We start from the raw sequence: 22,693 nt of genomic DNA, 5'->3' as shown, positions 1-22,693 counted from the left end.
AATGGCCACATCTGTGCTCATTCTGAACTGATGGTGAATTATCTCACAGGTTTTGGAAAATATTAATACACCATCAGCCGTACTTCATGTCTGCTTCTGTTCAATTGCACTTTGGCAGACAAATATCTTTAGTTCTTTCAATGCACACAGGCAAACGCTGAGGCCAGAGTGAACAATTCTCTGTTGATGATGAGCCTCTGTAGCCCCGTCCAGTGAGCCATGAACCTCAGCTAGTTGTGCTGCCGGGTGTGAGTGGACAGGTCTGTGGGTGTGCAGGAGGGAGGAAACCATTCCTTCTGGTTGCCCAGTGCATTTCCATATGCTTCATTTTAGAGTATTGCTTAACTACATTTACTTTAACAAGAGAAATAAACGTATCATTAATTGAAAAAGAAAAGAAGGGCTCAGTAAAAGTAACTGCTATTTCTTGGGTCAACCAACGTGGAAGCTGAGAAGAAACATGAAGAAGCCAAAAGCAGACAACGCTTGTCTTTTACCTCTCGGATCCGGGGATACCAGATGTGTTCTGTGTGCAACAGCTCTGCTGTTCCATTGGCAACTGAAACATCTTGAAAACAAAAACAAAGTTTTTCTTGGAGTGACACTGATGTCTCACATGACATATTCATTTTACCTTTTAAGAAGAATTTTCTCCCTGTTTTTATTACATCTGTATCTATCCCCATCCCTAAAATTCAACCTCCAACAGTACAGCTTATCTTACTGAAAGGTGGATCCTCAAATGCTAATTTAACCAAATGAATTCATCAACTGACAGCTCCCCAAATTGTCAAAAGCTAACTGAAGTGGTGATACACATTACTAGCACCAGCCTCACACAAAAAACCAACCTTTGCACACAGCTCATTGAAATGTCCGACAGCAAGGTTGCTGGACTGAGGTTTGAAAAACTTAGATAAAACAGAGGGCCTTTTCCAGTTCCCAGATCAAATCAGTGGTCACAAAGTAACTCCTAGGAGCAAGGAAGGAAATGAAGTCTGGAAAACTTTGCTCCTAGAAGGTCAAAATGTAATTGTATTTTTGAGAGTACAGGTCTGACTCTAATTTTCTCAAATTCCCTATCTTTTCCTGACCTTATCGGGTTCCTTAAGGATCTTTGCAATCACTAAGTAAGGGGAATGAAAGTCATTTGCAGCAAACCACAGTAGCCAGATCCTTAAAAAGCAAAGACGTTTCAGAGAAGGGATGCTGACGCAGCAAAGAGAGTGATTACTGGTGGGTCATAAAATCCACTGAAAGAGAGAGGCAGAAAAATAGCACAAATATTTTTCTATTCCGTTCCCATATTTGTCAATTTCATTAACATAGAGAAATGAGGTCAATTCTGATCCTCTCTTGCTCTAGGGTTAGGGATGAACAAGTGGACAGAAAGAGAGAGACAGACACGATCCACAGATGGAGCATTCTAAGCTGTTTGTGGGTTTGTGTGCTTTGTTCCTAATTCCTGAAAGGATTTAGCGCTGCTGAGGGCAGCATGTCCAGGCCTCCCTTTACACCTGCATTAAAGGACCCCAATGACATATGTGGAAATAACTGCAATTACCTGTGGTGTTACATTTCCATTTATCTAAAGACAGGATGGCTCGAGCAGGGGCCAAAAATGCAAAAGCACTGGCCTGAAACAGGGGTAACCTAAAAGAAACGAGACCAAAACCATGATCACGGCATCGGGAACTACCGAGGTAGTTCACTATTTGACAGCTTAACAGTCTTTTCCATAGACATACAGCACATGAGTAAATGCAGGCACACCTAGAAGAAAAAGCCCCAGTTTGCAAAGGTCTCCTGTGCCATGCAGCCACAGCCAGTGGCTTCTTCATCCTCCCCACTGCCACTCTCCTCCCGCCCAGGCAGCTCCAGGGTGGGCCCCGTGGTCAGTGCCAACACCCCAACACCGGCCCCTGCCATCACCACCTTTCCTCCTGCAGGCGGGAGACTGCAGGCATTTGAGATTCCCTCTTTCCTGCTGAGCTTATAAACTCCTTTTTAAACATCAGTGTATTTCTGCTTTTTTACCTCCCTCTTCCTCCCTTTAAAATTCTTATTGGTTATCACAGGAAAAAATTTCCCTCCGTTGTTTCATTTTGTGAATCAAAAACTGCCCTAATCACCGATTACAGATAAATCATAATAATGACCTAGATCTACAGAGCTGTAAGTTACAACGCGATAGCAGATATAATAAATATTCTGCTTAATCATAAAAATACTTAAAGGTATTCTAATATATTTTAAACGGCCCAGAAAACTTGCAGAATCTCCATTAAATTTGCTGCCCACATCCTCAAACTAAATGCAGAGATCCTCAAATGACGTGATTTGATTATATTTTAGATACTTCATGAACACTTTAGCTATTCAAAAAGACTACCATTTTTTAATGAAAATGTACTGCATTTCAGCTAAGTCACATTAAAGTGGCTTTATGGGTTAGCATGAGAACTTAATCACTATTTTTAATATAATTTTGAGGGTAAAATATTAAACTGGCTCCTCCTGTTTGCAGGGCTGAGAACTCTCACACATCCAAATCCTGAAATGCCCCAGGGAGCCTAGTCAGTGGCCTCGCCAGTGAGACAGGGACCCAGCATCCTTCCCTTTGGGCTGTCTGGCAGCAAGTCCTACCCACAGTGAAACAGGAACTGGACTGAGAAATCAAACTGGCTCTGGCTAAAGGACAAGCAGTCTCGTTTCAAGTCCAGAGCCCAGCACACACCATTCTAAGCCAGTGAGGTCAAGACGTCCTTGTTACAGACGCTCTCCTGGCTGTTTAATCATGCAATGACATCAATCCAGAGTAGGCAGGGTGCTGGCTTTAAGGCACAGAGGCAGGCTACACCATACAAACCAGATGCATTGCTGTTGGCCACTCCCACAGGCATGCCCTTAACAACCATCCAGTTATAATTACCTGCCAGAGGGGCCCAGAGGATAGCGGAAGCGAAGGACACCTGAAGTGGGAATGTACGTCAAAGGGAAAACACTGTTTGACTTCTAAGTATTCCGTAAGCACAAATTTTCAGGACTGTACTGAAAGGACAGCATGTAATTAGGGACGGATGCTGTATGGAATGGTCCAAATGCCGTCTGGTTTACTATGGTTTCAGACTTCAACCAGTGCATCCTAGGGCAGTGGAATACAAATGGTGAACTGCGTTTAGAGATTTTGTCCTTAGGAATGTGGCTATCACACATCACACTGCATTGGTGATTCACTGGAAATGGCAAAAGGAAAGACTGGATCTGGCCTCCACTTTTCAGTCAGACCTCAGCCTGAACCTGACCTTGGCATCCAACCTGGGCACCTTTCAGGGTGAGCATTTGGTGGCTTAACTAGGACTAAAGGTCCCGAGAGCGCTGCTGTAAAGATACTCACTCATTTGCAAGCTGTTGGGACCTCGAGTTCCCCTGAAATAGATGACGATAGAAAAAGTCTCCCGAGATGATCTGGAAAGGGCTGCTCATGCCAGCATTACATGTTCACAGCTAGCCAGGCAACACCACCTGACACAAGCTGTTAAGACGCCAGCACTAAGTGTGGGCTCTGTCACTGGCTTGACTGAAACGTTCTTAGGGAAAGTTGCAACAAGAGCATATGAACACGTTAAACAAACGAGAGCTTCCCTAGATCATAATTAACAAAGACAATTTTCCAAGAAAACAACTGAAGGTGATAAGAGTGGCTTTTTTAGGTGAGTGCCCAGTGTGAAGCTGGTCAATTCTCAGCTCTTCTCTCAGCACCCACAGCATGGCCCCTATCGCACTCATGTGACCAGGTAAACCTCAGGCACCCAGGTGGGTCTCCCCAGGCCGAGAAGACTGCCTGCTCTTTTATTTTGTACTAAAGACTGGAAAGGAAATACATTAAACTGCACTTTTCTTTACACCAGGGGCTGCCAAACCAGCCAGTGGGCCAAATCTGGGGTGCTACCTGTTCTGTAAGTAAAGTTGTACTGGAACAAAGGACAGCCACCTATTTACTCGTGGTCTACGGATGCTTTCATGCTATCACGGTGGAGCTCAGCAGCATTAACAGAGACACGCAAAGCCTAGGCTATTTACTGTTGGCCTTTTACAAAAGAAGTTTTTCTGATCTGTCTACAGGAAAAATATATCTTAAATATGTGAAGAAACAGTGGGTTTCTGCAGCTGGAAATTCTCACAGTTAATAGTGGTCACTAGACATCAGTTTAAAAAACAAAATCCTGAGCAGACCAGCAACTTTGACATGACGAGATCCCATGTCGGGCTCCAGCCTCAGGACAGCAGGAGAACCTAAGCAACCCCCCACAGTCCTTACTTTATTCAAAACCCTGCCAGAGGCTCCCCATGTCCAGCTTGGTGCCCAGGTAACCTGAACCCCACTCCTAGCCTGGTATCTCTCACCAGCTCCTTCATACAAGTTCATCTTTCATTTGTCATTTAAGGCACAGAGAAAATATCACCTCCTCCAGTAAATATTCCAGGATCTCCTTTGAATCTGTAATGTGTTCCCCTACAACTTAGGACTTTTTGTCAAGATTTCTGCAAGTCACCTCCCAAGTTACCAGGAAGCTGCTTCAGGATTCCCTGGGAGTGTTGGTTAAATGTGGAGATTTCTGCATCTCATCTTGGTTAGCCAGATTCAGGGGTGGGTGGCACCAAATCTGCATTTTCAACAATGCCTTCTAGAGGTGGCTGAGACTGACAACCCCTGTGCCAGGTAAGGGGATTTATCATTTTGTCACCTGATAAACAATTCTTGGGTATCTGCTTGACACCAGCACAATTATAAGCAGATACGATGATGGAAAACACTTCCTGAGCCCTTCTGTTTCTGCTGCGTGAAGAAGACACTAATCATGGTCCTATATGAGGGGCAGTGATGTGACGGTGGGAAATGCTGTGGGGCTCTGCAGGTGCAGTCACTTGAGTGAGTCTTAAAACACGAGAAGTGCTTCACCACGTGTGTGGGGGTTATGGGTATTCCGGGCAGAGAGAGGGGAGGTGCAAAACAAGAGCCACAGGACAGACCCAGGAACCCTCAGAGGACTGCAGATTCTCCACTTGGGCGAAAGCACAGGAAGCTCATATGATGAAGGTCAGTGGGGACCAGATGACAAATGCCCCGTGTTCTTCCTGCAGCAAGAGGAAAATGAGTGAAGGACCTGCTCTGAAAGGACCACTGTAGGAGAACTGGGAGAGGTGACCTTAACCCTGAAGCTATTCTCAGTCTTGAAGGAACCAAGCCACAGAGGACATCCCAATAGGCTGTGGCATGGCTCTGTGTGTCATCTTTGCTTTTTAATTCTCTTTGGCATCCACTCACATGACGAGCCAGCCTGAATCAGATCTCCACCTGCGTCCAGCCTCTATCTGCTCCCTTCCTGGGGCTGCTGCTGTCTGTGCTGGTACACTCCCCACGAGCTGTCCTGCCCATCTCAATCTTGAGGCGGGCATCCCCCGATAGAAAGAAGTGAATTGGCTTCACCCACCATCTTGACCCACCATATATCCTCAGCACCAATGAATACTTAATGAAATGAAGGAGCTATTTATATTCTCAGAAAGGAATTCTATTAAACTAAAAATAAGAGGTTAAGTCTTTCTGGCAAGTTGGTTTTGACTGCACATTTGGAAGAGTGGTGATTAGATTAAAAGCACTCAGAGTTGGGGGTGAAATGTGCATGGGTTTTCATGATTCAACCAGATAAGCCTCCAGACGCTGGGCAGCTTGTGGTCCTCCTCTGGTGCCATCAGAGAAAGTTTAAAAGCCAATGGTTCCTATGGGAAACACCATGAAGGTACAAAATGTATCTGCCCAGAACTAAACTGTTAATGAAAATGAATAAAACAAAAACAAAATTCACCAACACAGAGCATATATACTCTGTGCCTGGCTTCCTTAATCTGCCAAGACAACAACCAAAGTTGGTACAAAACCTTGCATTGTCAAATGAACACTCAAGAGTCCAAACTACAGGAAAAATTTTTGAAAAATAATCCTTAAGAGATGTAACAGGCTTGGCTTTGAGGAGCCATAGGTTCATTATTGAATCTACCACTAGGAGTGTGTGTACCAAGTACTTTTAAAGAAAAGCAAGGCCAGGCGTGGTGGCTCATGCCTGTAATCCCAGTTCTTTGGGAGGCCAAGGCAGGAGGATAACCTGAGGTCAGGAGTTCAAGACCAGCCTGGCCAACATGGAGAAACCCCATCTCTACTAAAAACACAAAAACTAGCCAGGCATAGTGACAGGTACCTATATCCCAGCTACTCGGGAGGTTGAAGCACAGGAATCTCTTGAACCCAGAAGGTGGAGGTTGCAGTGAGCCTAAATCACGCCACTGCACTCCAGTCTGGGCAACAGAGCGAGACTCAATCTCAAAATAAAAAGAAAGACATAATGTGTCAAAGAAAACTTTTTCTTAATTGATGACATGTTCTATCATTTACTGTATCCATCCATCCATCCATCCATCCATCCATCCATCCATCCATTGACCTGCTGAACTGCTGGAAAGCAGCCTGCACTGTTCTATCTATTTGTGGTGACGGTGATGTGATTGCACACATGGGTATAAGCTCATCTAACTATACAGCTTAAGGGTGAATTCTGCCACATATCTATTGCCCCTCAACAGAGCTGTCACTTTAAAAAACTATGTCTATCAATCTATCAAGTGTTTTCAGGGAGTGGGGACTTAGGAGGGTGGGGGTTGCAGAGGCAGGGAGATGACAACACATTCCTTAAAATGCCAGAGTCATGCCAAATATTGAAAAAACTCCCCAAATTTAAAACAGGAAAAGAGCTTCCATCCTTATTTGGTGATAAGTACTGTTCACTCCTGTGTAGAGCTGCTTTGGCCAGGGCAGTCACCTGCCTAAAAAGGAATGGGGGTTAGGGGAGGGGAGGTGGGGGAAGCAGAAGGCCATGAGGAGGAGGACAAGCAATTCAGAGCCCGGGGAAATGTTTGGGGCAAGAAGGACCTGAGAGTCGAAAAAGAAAGGTTGTAGAAAACCAAATTCATTAAACTTTCATGTAACAAGGACTCTATCAGACTCCTAAGCCCTTGAAACATCACAAATACCAGCTAACAGAGGAAGGGTGGAGTAACTGAAGGGAGACCACCCAGAAAAGCTAGAGTTGCAGGAACAAAAGCGAGTAGACCCCCCTTAGAGAACAAGCTCGGCTGAGGCAAGAGGGTCTCTGGCCTCAGGAGGGGCTGGATCAAATGCTCTTACAGCTTTCTGATGGCCTCTGCCATAGATTCCAGGGTCAGTGGGGCCCACCCTGGCTGGGGACACTGGCAGTGTGGCCAACCCCAAGCGCTGCCGCACTCATCAGGTCCGCGTTGCTCCACGAGGCTGCCCAGCCCTTGCTCACTGCGCACCTGCTGCACTACCTGCCTCCTTCCCTCCCAGTGGGGAAAACTAAGATAAATAGAGTCAGCCACTGAGTGTGGACAGGTACCAGGCATCAGCTCACTGGGTGCTCACTAACAGTCTTTCTTTTAAGACAGGGTATCTATCGCTCTGTCACTCAGACTGGAATGTAGTGGTGCAAATCACGGCTCACTGTAGCCTTGACCTCCGGGGCTTAAGCAATTCTCCCACCTCAGCCTCCCGAGTAGCTGGGACCACAGGTGTGCACCACCACACCTAGCTAATTTTTTTTAATGTTTTTATAGAGACAAGGTCTCCTTATGTTGCCCAGGCTGGTCTTGAACTTCGGGGCTCAAGTGATCCTCCCACCTCAGCCTCCCAAAGTGCTGGGAATGCAGGCATGAGCCATGGTGTCCTGCTCACTAACAATCTTATGGTAAGTTTACCATTGAGGAAACAGGGCTTGGAGAGACTTATTTGGAGACAGCTTGTCCAAAGTCACGTGACTACTGAATGATGGAAAGGGAGCCCAGCCGCCTCTGCATCCAAGGACTCAGTGCAGCTGGCAGTGGGGACAGGGCAGAGACCCTCAGTCAAGGTCATCACCTCCACGTTCTCACTGGTCTACCTTATCTCGGCTCACTGCAACCTCTGCCTCTTGGGTTCAAGGGATTGTCCTTGCCTCAGCCTCCCGAGTACCTGGGATATAGGCACCCACCACCATGCCCAGCTAATTTCTGTATTTTTAGTAGAGATGAGGTTTCACCATGTTGGCCAAGCTGATCTCCAACTCCTGACCTCAGGGGATCTGCCCGCCTAAGCCTCCCAAAGTGCTGGGATTACAGGCATGAGCCACTGTGCCCAGCCTGGTCTCCCATATTAATGTATGATTTTAAATTCTTTTTTAGTTAAATGGATGGTAGAAAATTTTTTTATTTGGGCACAAAACCCTATAATCTGCCATTATGTGCCTGCTTGACATGACAGAATACAAAGGATTTTACATCGCCTATACAGTAATTTTGGCAACAATGTTTACCCTAAATCAACCATGCCTCCAGCCCCATCTTTCTGGTTGACAACAAATCAGAGGGATTGTGGGACAAATCAAACAATATGACAGGGACACAATCAAGACAAAATCAGACACTCACGAGACACCAGGTCTGGAATCTTTTTAAAAAGATGATGATGTGGGGAGGAAAAAGGTGGAGACAGCAAAGAGACACAACAAACAAATGCACCACACGAAGGTGACTGGTTTAGAGAGGGAATAACGGGGAAAGGTATTTTAGGAACAACTGGGAAGTTAAATATGAACTGCATATGAGATGATGAAACAGAGTGATTGTTAATGTTCTTAGGTGTGACAAACGGTCTCCTGTGATACACAAGAGACACCCTCATTGCTAGGAGAGTATGTAGGGGTAAGCCATCATGCTATCTGCAACTTTACTTTTTTTTTTTTTTTTTTTTTTTAGACAGGATCTCGCTCTGTCTCCCAGGCTGGAATGCAGTGGCGTGATCATGGATCAGTGAAGCTTCATCTCCTGGGCTCAAGCGACCCTCCCACCTCAGCCTCTCGAGTAGCTGGGACCACAGGTGCACGCCACCACACCCAGCTAATTATTTTTATTATTTGTAGAGACAAGGTCTCAACTATGTTGTCCAGGCTGGTCTCAAACTCCTGGGCTTAAGCAATCCTCCTGCCTCAGCCTCCCAAAGTGCTGGGATTATAGCCCTGAACCGCCTTGCCCAGCCTGCAACTTTACTTTCAAGTGGCTCAAAAATAAAAAAAATTACTCTTGTACCCCAACATACATATACAGAAAGAAAAGTAGGGTATCTCCCTTGCCCCAATCTAATCACCGCATCCCTCCATGCTTCTAAGTTTTATAAACAATCATGAGTTCGAAGTCCCCAGATTTAAGACCTTAAAGTCTCCTGGAGCCACCCCTTGTACTCAGTGAGCACATATCATGGACAAGGTTCCATTACGGGCCCCAGGAACCTGACAGGATAGAAGACAGAGGAACTCTCTCTCCTTAGGGTAGACAATCTGGTTAGAGGCCAGGTTCCCAAACCAGCTACAATGACTCTCTTGGCCAAACCCTACCTTTTCTTAACACATGAATGTGCTGTGTGCCTACAGCAGGCCTGAGAATGGCCAGGAGGGGCTCCTCTCAGAGGGGACATCCTACCTTTCATTTTGCTGGAGAGGTCAGAGTGATGCCTCTAAGAGGGGCCTGGAGGGAAAGGCTGAGGGTGGCCCCTCAGACACCGTAAGACTCTCCTCCCACTGCCTGCGGGAAAGTCAGTGTGGTGACGGCGGGGCAGGGTCTTGGAGGGCCCTAGAGACACCAAGGGTCAGGGGTGGGAACTCTGGGAAGCTCAGAGGTGCCACAAATAATGACGGCTGCAGGCTGGCTAGGGGACTCTCGAAACCCTGACCTGATTTCTCTGGATTTTAAAGGCTTTGTACTAATTCCCAGAACAAGGGTTAGCTGGAATTGACATCACAGACCAACCAGAATGAGAACTGTTTAAACCTTGCTCATGGGAAAACTCGGTAATGAAGACCTCCTTGACACAAAGCTCAAGGGATCAAGGTCAAAGGAGAGGAGGGAGGAGGAAAAGGTAGGGAGGAAGAGGGAGAGGGAGAGGGAATGCCATGAGGAAGGGCCATGAGGAAGCTGCCTTTCCCTAAGCAAAGGCTTGGAAAGCACCAAAGCCTCCTAAAGTCCTAGACAACTGGGGCTAAGGCCCACAACCTCCAATGCAAAAAGACAACGGCCCCTGGAGGAAAAGGAAAACTTTCATGCCAGGGGAGAGATGTGCAGTGAAGCAAGAAGGGTCTGCAGCCTGCACAACTCAGACACGCTTCATGTGGTCTCAGCCAGTCAGCCTTGGGAAACGTGCCCCCATGCTGTGGCATCTACGATCAGCCTCCTGTTCTTACTCTGCTCAAACTGCTTCCCAGGCCAGCAGGGAGGTGAACCATGCTGACTGCTGACCTGGGTAGTTCTATTTAGGTCTTGTGCCACAACAGTGGGCAAGATGATGCCCTCTGTGACCAGAAGTATTTACCCCAAGTTCCTCCAGGCCCTCCCTTTCGTCTGCAAAGACACACATCTGTTTCACTGTGTCTTCTGCAAAGACACATATCGGTTTCACCTTCATGGGCTTCCCATCAACTCTGGTCATTTTTATAGAATGAAACAAGTTTCCAGGATAGCATTCCACCCAGATCAAGAGCCCATGTGAAATGAGGGGGATAACTTGACCACAGCACCTTGTTCCTTCCTGTAATCTAGACGCTTCTGCACAATAGAGGGCCCGCCCCTCAAGGGCACAGGCCATGATTTGTCCTCAGGCTCCCTTCACCCACAACATCCAGCGCAACAGAAATACCGGGTACTCAGCAAGAGGCAGTCAAATGCACAAAGCAGGATACAGAACCGAAACACAACAGGGGAACCACCTCGGAGCTGGAGAAGTCTGAGACTGTGTCTTAGAAATCACGAAAGCTGGACATGAAAAACTTTTCCTTCTGCTGCTCGAAGCCTAAGGAAATGAGTGGTGAGCTTCTCCAAAAGCAAAAACACAACCCAAAAAAGCCCACAGAGGCCATCTGCCATCCTTCAGGCGGTGCTGCTGGGAGTCAGGCCCGCACTCCCGGCTGCATCTGCCTTTCCTCTCCACCTTGGTCCCTGCTCGCAGCCTCTCTACCCCAACTGCTCTAGCTATTTATTCCATCCTTTTTTGAGCAGAAAATAAACACAGAAGTCTAAAAGAAATGATAATTCACAGCCTATGATGGATCTATCTAAGCAACTAGCAGAACTAAAAGTCTAAAATATGAGTTCACATTTTCATATGCAAAAACTCCCAAAAAGTATTTTAGGAAACATAATAATCTACAAAAACACAATAGATTCATTAAAATAAGGTGAAATATATCATTCCCAGGACACCTGAGGGAGAAGCCTCCTTTCATTTTCACAAAGGAAACAGGGCTGGAGGGGTCACTTGTTCAAGGTCATAACGCCACACGCTGTAAACATATCTCTATCCTCAGAAGTGTAGGTTTGATACCCAAGGGCTTAGAATTCCATAAAAGTATCCCAAAATCTGACTTTCACTTGCAATGGCCATGCGTCCAGCTCTGGCAGCATTGATCTTGGTGAGCACCCCTAGAACAGATGCTGTCCTGAGTGAGATCTGGGTGTCCAAGTACCAGAGGGGGCCTCACCCTACTGAGGTCTCGCTGCCAACCTTGCTCTGCTGGATGGGAACAGGGCATATGCTCATGGAGTAGTTGGCCATTTGCAGATTTCTGCTCTTCCCTCACTAACCCCACAGGAAACCTGAGGCAAGGCTGTGAGAGGTGGTGTGGCTGACGAGGTACCCTGGCCTCTTCTGGCCTAGCACAAAGATGGGAACAGGAAGGGTGGAGGAGTCTGCGTCCCAACAGGAAGGGATGGAGGGTGGAGAGACGTGGGGGGATGAGAGAAGAGGAGACACACGAACATTGGGTGCAGCAAACGTGCCCCCCATGGTGACTGGCCAGTCAAGCGGGGAAACAGCGGCCTCTCTCATTGCCGCAGACACGCAGCCCCCTGCACAGCAGGCTCCCAAGTGTGCTGAGGACCCGCACAGAAGAAGGTCTGCAGACAGGGTCTGAGGCCGTGCGGAGCAGGAGCCCCCATCGGAGGCCCTGCTTGCTGCCCACCTGCTGGCCGGAGAGGAAGCAAGGGGTGCAGGCAACACACAGCACTGCAGGCTCAGATTCATAGCAAGAGCCCCCACTGCAGGCTCAGATTCATAGCAAGAGCCCCCCTCAGCCTGGAAGGCCCAGACCGCCCACAAGGTGCCGGCAGGGGCGCTCCCCTCCCCCATCCCAAAGGCTCTCTCTAAGCCGCTCTGCTGGAAAGATTCTTTAATCAGGACACATGAAGCACATTCCATTTCGTGCTGCTTCTCTTTCCAGCTAAGGATTCAAAGCAGGAAGGGACCCCCAGAACGAGAAAGAGTGAGACTGGGGAATGAGTTCAGTCCCAGCACAGTCACCTTCCTATCCCACACCCCTGAGGCTTGCCTGGGCTCCCATCACCTTTCTCATGGATGTCACTGATCCCCTGGGATGGTCCTCACCCCCTACACTAAGTAACCAAGTAACGTCCTTCAAGGGACAGCCCCAGGGGGCGCGTCCCCTGCTAACAAAGCCACTGAATGCTCCCTGTGCCTGTTGATAAGTCCCAAGCCCTGGCCTCTGTGTGCTTGGTCAGGGGGATCATGACAGGCTGTGACTTCCTGCCTTTGCTCCTGCCCCTGCTGGGATGGAAGCTGCTCCCTCAGCCCTCCTGGGCAGAGCCCTTGGGGCCTGCAGGGCCTGTCTCAAACACCACCTCCTCCAGGGCTCCCAGCATGTCCCCTGGAGGATGCACTGTGTCTCCCTGATGGCTCTGCCCTTCGTGCTGCGAGCCACGTGCTTCAATGTCACCATTGCTCCCCACAATGGCCAGGCCCCACACCTGTGACATAGACCAGTCACTGAGTATCTGCAGGGCTGAGCCAGTACTTTTTCTCTTTGCCCAGGTTAAGAGAACGGGCACCACCCACACCCTGACAACCATAGAAAACCCCTATCACAAGCCCAACACCCCACCAAAGTCCCCAGCACACCCGCACCTGCCCAGCAGCACATAGTTGCTGACGTGATTAGAGTCAGCGCCACCTGATTTATGACTAAACAAATGGCCACACTGTGGGGAGGATGGAAGCAGGGGTGGGGCTGCCATTCCTTGCACAGCCAAAGGTCATGGGGGACTCACTCTGACTCCTCACAAACACAGCAAGAAAGGCTGCTTTCACCCAGCCTTGTAGGCATGGGGCGCACAGACACACACTCTCCTCCAGGTCACAACTCTGCATTTTGGGTCCCTGAGCCATCCCAGTAGGGTGTCAAATCCCTCTCCTGTTCTCACTCCGCTCAAACTGCTTCCCAGGCCAGCAGGGAGGTGAACCACGCTGACCCGGGTAGTTCTGCTTAGGTCTTGTGCCCCAACAGTGGGCAAGATGATGCCCTCCGTAACCAAAAGTATTTACCCCAAGTTCCCCCAGGCCCTCCCTTCTGTGTCCCATTAGCAACTATGCCCATCAGGCTCAGCTGCTGGCCAGGCCTGGCCTCCTTGGCATGAGCTGGGTCAGAGCTGCACACGGTGCACACTTCACTGCAATAAACACAGCTTTTATTCCCTATTCAGGTCAACCAATAATGCTCAACTAGAGACACTGACCAAATTCACAGAGGCATTGTGCCTACAAATCCACGGATAAGTCAGCTATTTAGAAAAAGAACGTCCCTCCAGAGAACCAATGCTCCATGGGCAAGGTAAGGATCCTGAGTAAGCCAAAAAAAGCTCTGCTGTGCACTCTGGACTTGAAGCACAGAGCCCTGAACACTGTACCCAAAGAATGAAAGAGGGTGCTAGTCAGGTTGAGCCCTTCTTGGAAGGCCCAGACCACATCTCCTTCCCCTAGTCGGTCAGTGATATCCCTGCCCTGCCCCCGGGGGGTTTGAGGAGACCCTCCTCCCTTCAGCCCAGCTTGGTGGTTGTGGGCAGACTAGCAAGGGCTGGGATCTGGGAACCATTAAGAGCTTGCCAGCCCCAAAGCCTTTAGCCCACATAGCTTCTTTCCATCAGCAGACCTGCAGCCTGCCCTCCCAGGGTGTGGCCTACCCTGGCAACCAGAACACCTGCACATGGCTCACTGCCCTCCAAGGCTCCCCTATCCCCGTGCCATGTTAGGGCAACCCTGAGGTCCCGAAGGATTCTGACTCATCAGAGTGCAGTCCCTGACTTTAGCTCACACCCACCTCCCACTGCAGGGAGGGCCAGGCCTTACTCAGCCTGTCTCTGACGGAGCAAGAGGCAGCTGGCCGTGAACTTAGGACAGTCCTGCCAGAGCAGGCTCCACTTCCTGAGCAGTGCCCTGGGGTAAAGTTAAGAGGCTGCACTGCGAAGAGGGTAGAAGAGCAGGAAAGGAGAGGAAAAGGCAGGCTTGCAGGAGGAGGTAGGAAGGTAGATAAGGATGTTTCTCTTCCTTCCTGTGCCAGCTCCATGTCCATTTTTAAGCTGGCGGCTGGAAATGCAAAAGTGAACAAGCCAAAGCCCTGGCATCAAGGAGGAAGCACCGTGGGAAAAAGACATAGAAACAAAAAGGACAAACTGGAATAAGGGCCACACTGGAAGGATGAAAACAAGGTGGGAATTCAGAGAACAACGAAGGGCTCCACAGAGTCAGGAGGGCAGGACAAGCTGGGCCTGGAGGATGAACTGGTGTGTGCCAGGCGAATGGGGGAAAGACACACAAGAAGGTAGACGCGGGCCCTCGGGAATGAGGCCAGGGAAGGCAGGAGACAGGGCTCAGAGGCATGGCTGGAAATGGAGGTGGGGCAGAGAGCAAGGGCAAGCCTAAATGCTGGGTGCAGCCTGGTGTGTAAAAAGGGAGGAGAGCTACAGTGTGGCTCACCCTGAGGAGGGTGTGGAAGTAGAAAGATGGCACTGGGTGTGGGGCACAAAGTGAGTCCAAGAGCGGTGCCCTGGAGGCAGGGAAGCCAACGGGGAGCCTGGTGGGACACTCCAGTCTGAACCTAAGGAATAGGGGCACAGAGGGGTGCTGGGGAGCGAGCATGACTTGCCAAGGGGGCAGGGGAAGGACAGTGAGGCTGAGTTTCCAGCTTGGACAACTGAGTAGAGGAAGGTGGTGGTGGTGCCATTCACCAAGAGAGGAAATGATTGGGAGGAACACTGCGGGGTGGGGACCAACGGCCACTAGGACATTCCCCTGCCTCCATTCTGTCCTTGCAAACAGCCCTAGGCAAACGGCGCAGCTCAACGCCTTCTGGGGGCTTTGGCATCCCCCATTAGTACCCCAATCTCACCTGCATCCAAACGTTGTCTGTAGCAAAGTAGTGATTCCCACACAGAAGAAAATGGTCCCAATGAGCTGGCTGGTGGCCCACTGGTCGTACCCCACACACATGGCATCGGCCAACAGGAAGGGCACTGCGATCGTGCCGCTGAAGCATGTCAGGTAGTGCTGTGGGCAGGAAAAGGGTCAGAGGAGAAACAGTAAACCCTTCCTCATTTATTCTTGATTTCATCCTAATTCTTCTCTCTTATTGTCGTTAAAAAATAGCCCACATAAAGAATCTCCTTGGTTTTTAGACCAAGCCATATTTTTTTCCTTCTTTTTCAGTATTTCTCTTTTGTTGTTAAGACAGTTTCACTCCCATTGCCCTGGACGGAGGGCAATGGTGTGATCTTGGCTCACAGTGACCTCCACCTCCCAGGCTCACGCAATTCTCCTGCTTCAACCTCCCAAATAGCTGGGATTACAGGCGCGCACCACCACGCCCAGCTTATTTTTGTATTTTTTCTAGCGATGGGTTTTCACCGTGTTGGCCAAGCTGGTGTTAAACACCTGGGCTCAAGCGATCCGCCTGCCTCTCCCTCCCCAAAGTGCTGGGATTACAGGCGTGAGCCACTGCGCCCAGCTGCATTTCTCCTTTTCATTACATTTTATTGTCTTGCTACTCACTGTCATTATTACTTATTACTTGGATGAATCCATGTCTCACAAAGGAAACAGTCAATATCAGCACTGGTGATATTTTACTTATGTAATTCTTATTAGAAATATTTGGGTTTCTTCCCCAAAATGCTTTTCTGGCATAAATTGCTAAAACCATAAGGCCTTTCTCCTCTCATCTGTTATCATGAATTGTGATGTGCTGAACTATTCTTGCATGCTTGAAACAAACCCTAGTTAGTCATGCTGTATTTTTCTTCTGGGACTTGATTTGCTAATATTTTATATAGAATTTTGCATCCATTTCTAGGTTAATTAGTCTATTTCTTTAAAAAAGTTCTTTCATGTCTGGGGATTAAAGTTACATAAGCTTCATAAGTTACATACGCATGGAGTGTTTTCTGTCTTTTTCTGTGAACTGGCATTGTTTTTGAAAACAAAGAATTCATCTGTTCCAGTCAGGGCAGGATTAAGGGCATACGGTAGCCATGGGAATCTTCCAGAAAGAACCCCATCCCACTTTCCTTTGGGAGCCCCCCCAACCCCCCGCCACACCTGTAGCCCCGGTAGGATAGTCCCAGCACTCATGACTCACTTCCCTCCCTTCCTCTGTTGACCAGTTCTTATTTCTGTTCTGCAAACTTCCTACTTTTCTTCCAGCAGCTTCCCATTCCTGCCCACGTTCGCCAAACACGCCACATGCAGCCCATGAAGCTCGACTGTAAAGGAGTTTCCTGGGGTGAAATATTCCTGTTCAGGATGTCTCAGGGCTGCTCACAACTTTATGTACTCTGAATCGTCAGGAAGGGCATGATGCAGGCAGGGTTTCCCACTCCTATCTGACCAGGGAAGACTGCTAGAAACATTTATAAGATAAACATTCCAAAAAGTGTGTTTCCTGAATCTGGTTCAGAATGCCCAGCCCGGTTCAGAGTGCTCAGCCCAAGGTAGATTAGTTGCCAAGGCCACTCAGCTCCTTTTGCTCTGACTCCTCCCCTACTCAACAGACACCTGCCAGTCAGGGTTACCATGTGCTTTGATACCTGAAAGGGGGTGAGGGAAGGGCGGGGCAACTGGAAACTCAACCAAAGTACCCAGCTGTTGGCAGCCCCACCCCAGGGTGAATAAACCTCTCTGGACAATGAGATGGATTTTCTCAGCACCTGAGATACCTTAGGTTGAACTGACCACACAAACTTGAGAAGGGAAAAATGGTAAGTCCGACCTCAGAACAGAGTCCAAGTTAAAACCAAAGCATATTCAGTCCGGGGGTGTGCATCTAAGAAAAGACCCTCCCCACATTGTCCCCTTCCTCCAAAACGTCCCACGTTAATCCTATGAAAGGGAAAAGGGTGCTGAAGACAGAGGAGGGAAGTATCAAAGACGCTGGAGGCCTCCATCAGCTATGTCACCACCCACCTTGTCCCTGAGCCCGGCTCCCCTCCCCTCCCACTGGAAGCTGCAGCAGACAAAGCTGCTGCTACTGTGGCAAGTTTCCCCTCCTTTAACAAATAGGACTGAAAACCTACCATTTAGGTCCTGGCCAACATGGCACTTTGCAGGGTAACTCATGTTTCATGGCAGAGGTTACCATGATTTTGGGTGGGTTAACTAGGCCAGGGATGGGAGATGAAAATTAATTTCTCTTTTCTCTACTCTTCAACTTTTCTCCTTTCTCTATTCTTCCTTCTTTCTATAACTCTATCTCCTTTCCCTTCCTTTATGTCCCTGCTCTTGCTTGTCCTCTGAACATCTTCTTTCTTTTCCCTGGTAATCCATTCTACCTGTTCTTTCCTTCCTCCTGCTGTGACGTCAACAATTCCCATTCATCACTTTTTTTTTTTTTTTTTGGAGACAGGGTCTCACTATGTCAACCAGGCTGAAGTGGAGTGGTGTGATCACACCTCATTGCAACCTCAACCTCAAGCGATCCTCCTGCCTCAGCCTCTTCAGTAGCTGGGACTATGGGCACACACCACCACATGTGGCTAATTTTTGGATTTTTTGTAGAGATGGACTTTTGCCATGTTACCCAGGCTGGTCTTGAGCTCCTAGGCTCAAGAGATCTGTCCACCTCAGCCTCCAAAACTGCTAGGATTACAGGCATCAGCCACCATGCTCAGCCCCTACTCATCACTCTTAAAAAAGGAATTTATAAAAGTCTTCAATAAACAAAAATCAAAGTTGAATTTTTAAACAATTCCAGATGGTAGACAATGCAAACACCTGCTGGTAGTTACACATCCTACAGGAACCATCTTACCTGCAGCCCCAGAAATATACACAGGTACCAGGGAGGAACATCTTCTATGGTATAAATCATGTCTGATCGCTGGGGGTCTAGACTGCCAGTGCTATCCAGGGTCTCGGCGAGAGAGCTCTGTGAGCGAGAAGGGAAAAAGAAGGTACTCATTAAACGTGAAGACCAATGTTAGCTTGGCCATGTACAGGCCACTATTACAGAAAAACAACTTATCAAGTGGCTGCCATTTTCCTGCAGTTTTGAGCCTTGGCTATCTTTGAAGCCAAGTATACCCTTTGGCTCAAGTACACTTGCCCACTGGGATGGTCAATCCTCAGAATTTGGGGGGTCAGTGTCCTTTGGCAACAACTCATCCCTGAGAACACCAAACTTGCTCAGAGCTTCTCCCCAGGCCTGGGGATCCTCCTGCATGGACAGAGATGTTCCCAGGTTGAGACCACAAAATGATACCTTGGCACGAGCAGTCCTTGCGTGAGACCCCAGATGAAAAAAATCTTAGAAAATTTTAACCACTTTCAAAGAGATAGCACACTGATCTACCCCTCCCAGCCCACTTCATCCCTGCAAGTAAAAAGGATCTTTGTACTTTGAAGTTCTACACCCTCCTATCCAAACACTATTGCTCAGATAACGTTAGGTGAAAACAAGAAAATTCTAAAGTATATAAACATGGTGATTTGAATTCTGTTTAGAAAACAAAACATTAAAAATGTATTGATAGTTTAGGTGACAGGTTTTTTTTTCTTCTTTTTCCCCTAACACTAGTAAAAAAAAAAAAAATTTAAACATTAAGTGTGGCATGGTTTTTAAGCAAAAATCATCATAAAGACCAGTCACTTTAGGTTAGAGTCCAGTCTCTTCCAATCACCCCCAGCATCAGTTCTGAACTCATGCAGTACCTGAGCCAAACGGAAAACTCAAGGTAGCCCTGAGTTCCCCAAGACAACCTCAAAACTGCTCTGGTTTCAAACATCACACAAATAATCTTTTCTTGGAATTTCTACAATCATTTATTGGAATCCAAGATATGTATCTCATTTTAAGAAATGTTTTATAACCTAGCAAACAAAGTGCTTAACAGGAAACAAAATGAAGAGATATCCACATGGAAAAACGCTGATTCCATGTGTTCTACATGGAGGCAACAGGGGTTTGGGGTTTGGGGCCCAATACCCTTAAACAAAATAAGGGACACAGTTCACCCTCACCTTCCACAGCCGGAAGGTAAATGTCTGATGGAAGCTGACATTTGATCTAATCCAAATGTAACTGAATATGACCTTTTGGGTAAAACTTTCTCTTCCGTCCTAACAAGGGATACTGGCAAATTTACATTGTGTTGAATTCGTTACAATGGATTATGGATGTCTTTAAAAACTTGTTGGAAGAAATGGTAGAAAAAGTACGTATGTGTCTGAGGGGTGCAGCATGCAGTGATGTACAATAAAGATTAACTCAGCAGGTCTGGATTGTCCAAACCCTGCACATTTCAAAGAAAGGGTTGACTCTTGCCTGGTACGTGGGGGATAACCTGAGCTCTTCGGGTTTCTGCCTCTTAAACATGTCTTTTTAGGCCCAGTGCAGTGGCTCACACCTGTGGTCCCAGCACTATGGGATGCTAAGGTGTGAGAATCACTTGAGGCCGGGGTTCAAGAACAGCCTGGGCAACATAGTGAGGCCTCTTCTCTAGTTTATACATTTTTTTTTTACTTGAAACTTGGCCACATAGTGTCAGCTTGACCTCTGGAGGGGCTGGTGAGTAACTAAAGTTAGCCACACAGGCAGTCAGCCATACCTACACGACAGATCCCCAATTAAAAACCCTGGACACCAAGGCTTGGATGAACTTCCCTGGTTGAATGGGTATTATCACATATCACTGCTGGGAAAACTGAACACTGCCTGCATGACTCCACTGGGAGAGGATGGCTGCAAGCCTATGCCTGGTGTCTCCTAGACCCTGCCTATGTGCCTTTTTCCATTGTTGATTTTAATCTGTATCCTTTCTCTGAGAAAAAAAAAAAAATCCTTAACTGTGAGTAAAACAGCTCTGCTGAATTCTCTGAGTCTTTTTCATAAATCACAGAACCTGATTTGGGAACTTCTGAACTGAGGTCACCATTTTGCTAACATGATGGAATTATAGACCTGGGGCTCACTACACAAAGGTCAGCTCAACAGCACCGCATTAGCTACAGCCACACAGGTGGTGCTGCTGCTCACAAAGTAACGTGACAAAGTATTTCATAACAAAGAGAAATGTCTGAAGACAGAATACATAACACTATCATAGACTAGTACAACCTGTTATACAATAATGTAAGCAACATTTTTCTAACAATTCCAAAACCACTAGTGTTAATTATAAGGCAGATGAAAAGACTTTTTGGCCAGGTGCAGTGGCTCACATCTGTAATTCCAGCACCTGCCAAGGCAGGTAGATCACCTGAGGTCAGGAGTTCAAGATTAGCCTAGCCAACATGGTGAAACCCTGCCTCTACTAAAAATACAAAAATTAGCTGGGCGTGGTGGCGTGCACCTGTAATCCCAGCTATTCCAGAGGCTGAGGCAGGAGAATTGCTTGAACCCAGGAGACAGAGGTTGCAATGAGCCGAGATCACGCCACTGCACTCTGGCCTGGGCAACAGAGAGAGATTCTGTCACGAAAAAAAAAAAAAGACAAGACTTTTTGCATCCAGGCTGAGGTTAAGATGTACACACAGGCACATGTATGCACGTGCACACACACAAACTTTTCTTAGTAATGAGGGTAGCCCTACAACTCAGAAACAAAACTAGTGTAAAGGTCCACAACTGGTATTAAAATGATACAGGAGGGGGCTGTGTGGTCAAGGGGATCAGACAACACTGTGAGGCAGACGCTGTGCAGCCCCTCCTGATGACAGAAGGACCAGTCTGGCCATTGTGCACTCTACGAACTGTGGTGCCACACTCAGTGATCACTGTGTAAACTATGAGCTATTTTAAATACTGCAAAAACAAAAACCTCTAAAAAGGTTTCTGTAAAAAATGACTACATAAATAATTACGTCCCTTTACAAAGACTTTCCCTCTTATTCTATGGTCCGAAATAATCTAAAGAACAAAAAAATTACCTGTGCTCCGAAGACTAGAGTGAACTCAGGATGCTGTTCTCTGCCTGGAGCCTTCGTAACATTTTTAATAACCTTTGCTATCTCCTCTGCGGTTATTTATCTAGTCTAGCACCTTTGGGGTCGATTGTAGTCTCTTTCTCTAGGAAATAACTTCCTCTACAGCAGAGTCAGCACATATTTTTTATAAAGAGACATACAGTAAATATTTCAAGCTTTGGGAGCCACATGGTTCTATCACTGTAGCATGGATGCAGCCTTAGGCAATAAGTAAATGAAGAAATGTGGCTGTGTTCCAGCAAAACTTTACGGATAAGAACAGATATTAAACCAAATTTGGCTTGCCAACCCCTGCTGTAGCATTTCAAACTGATTATCATGAAGTAGCATGTATTATTCTCTTGTACATTTCTCCTTTTTACTATACTAATGTATATTTGTGCTTTCTATTTTTTTTTTCTCTCAATCTGGGCCACAAAAGATCAATTTTGGCCAGGCATGGTGGCTCATGTCTATAATTCCAGCACTTTGGGAGACCAAGGTCGGCAGACTGCTTGAGCTCAGGAGTTCGAGACCAGTCTGGGCAACAGACAGAGACCCTGTCTCCAAAAACAAACAAACAAAAATTAGCTGGGTGTGGTGGCACATGCCAGTGGTCAGCTGCTCAGGAGTCTGAGGTAAGAGCATCACTTGAGCCTGAGAGGTTGAGGCTGCAGTGAGCTGTGATCATGCCACTGCACTCCAGCCTAGGCAACAGAGATCTTGTCTCAAAAAAACAAAACAGGCTGGTAGCTCACGTCTGTAATCCCAGCACTTTGGGAGGCCGAGGCAGGCCAATCACTTGAGGTCAGCCTGGCCAACATGGCGAAACCCTGAAACCCTGTCTCTACTGAAAATACAAAAATTGGCTGGGCGTGGTGGTGCTTGCCTGTAGTCCCAGCTACTTGGGAGGCTGAGGCAGGAGAATTGCTTCAATCCAGAAGGCGGAGGCTGCAGTGAGCCGAGATCGCACCACTGCACTCCAGCCTGGGTGACAGAGTGACACTCTGTCTCAAAAAAAAAAAAAACAAAAAACAAAACCAAAAAACAAAAAACCCAAAAAGATCAATTTCATTATTCTTTTCAACAAGCCAGCTTTTGAGCTCTAGTTAAGCATGGTAGATTGACCACATGTGTCTTTTCTTCTAAGTCCTAAAAACACAGGAGGAATAAATATGATACACATCTACAAGGACAAAGCAAAGAGGAGATCAAGAAAAAGAGATTAACATTTTTTTTAATATGGAAATTGTTTGTTTGATTTGTGATCAATTTGGGAGAGGGAAGGAATGCACA

At 47.3% G+C, this 22,693-nt stretch overlaps 1 protein-coding gene across 12 annotated transcripts in view; it reads right to left on the bottom strand.

Moving 5' to 3' along the window:
• Positions 1-22,693, bottom strand: part of SLC23A2 (solute carrier family 23 member 2) — a 159,720-nt gene that overhangs the window by 31,865 nt on the left and 105,162 nt on the right. For 9 of the 12 annotated variants that reach the window (XM_063659001.1, XM_063659000.1, XM_054467897.2 and 6 more), the window contains 4 exons: positions 18,246-18,362; positions 15,333-15,490; positions 1,565-1,653; positions 498-568 (listed from right to left, as the gene is read on the bottom strand). In XM_063659001.1, coding sequence (XP_063515071.1) covers positions 498-568; positions 1,565-1,653; positions 15,333-15,490; positions 18,246-18,362 — 435 coding nt within the window. The remainder of the gene's footprint in view (positions 1-497; positions 569-1,564; positions 1,654-15,332; positions 15,491-18,245; positions 18,363-22,693) is intronic. The other 3 variants (XM_063659003.1, XM_063659002.1, XM_063659004.1) reach the window with 1 other exon arrangement.

Source organism: Pongo pygmaeus, chromosome 21 (genome assembly GCF_028885625.2).
Source record: "Pongo pygmaeus isolate AG05252 chromosome 21, NHGRI_mPonPyg2-v2.0_pri, whole genome shotgun sequence".
NCBI classification, from domain to species: Eukaryota; Metazoa; Chordata; class Mammalia; order Primates; family Hominidae; genus Pongo; species Pongo pygmaeus.
The sequence above is the reverse complement of the archived record's forward strand: the minus strand, read 5'-3'. Positions and strand labels throughout refer to the sequence as shown.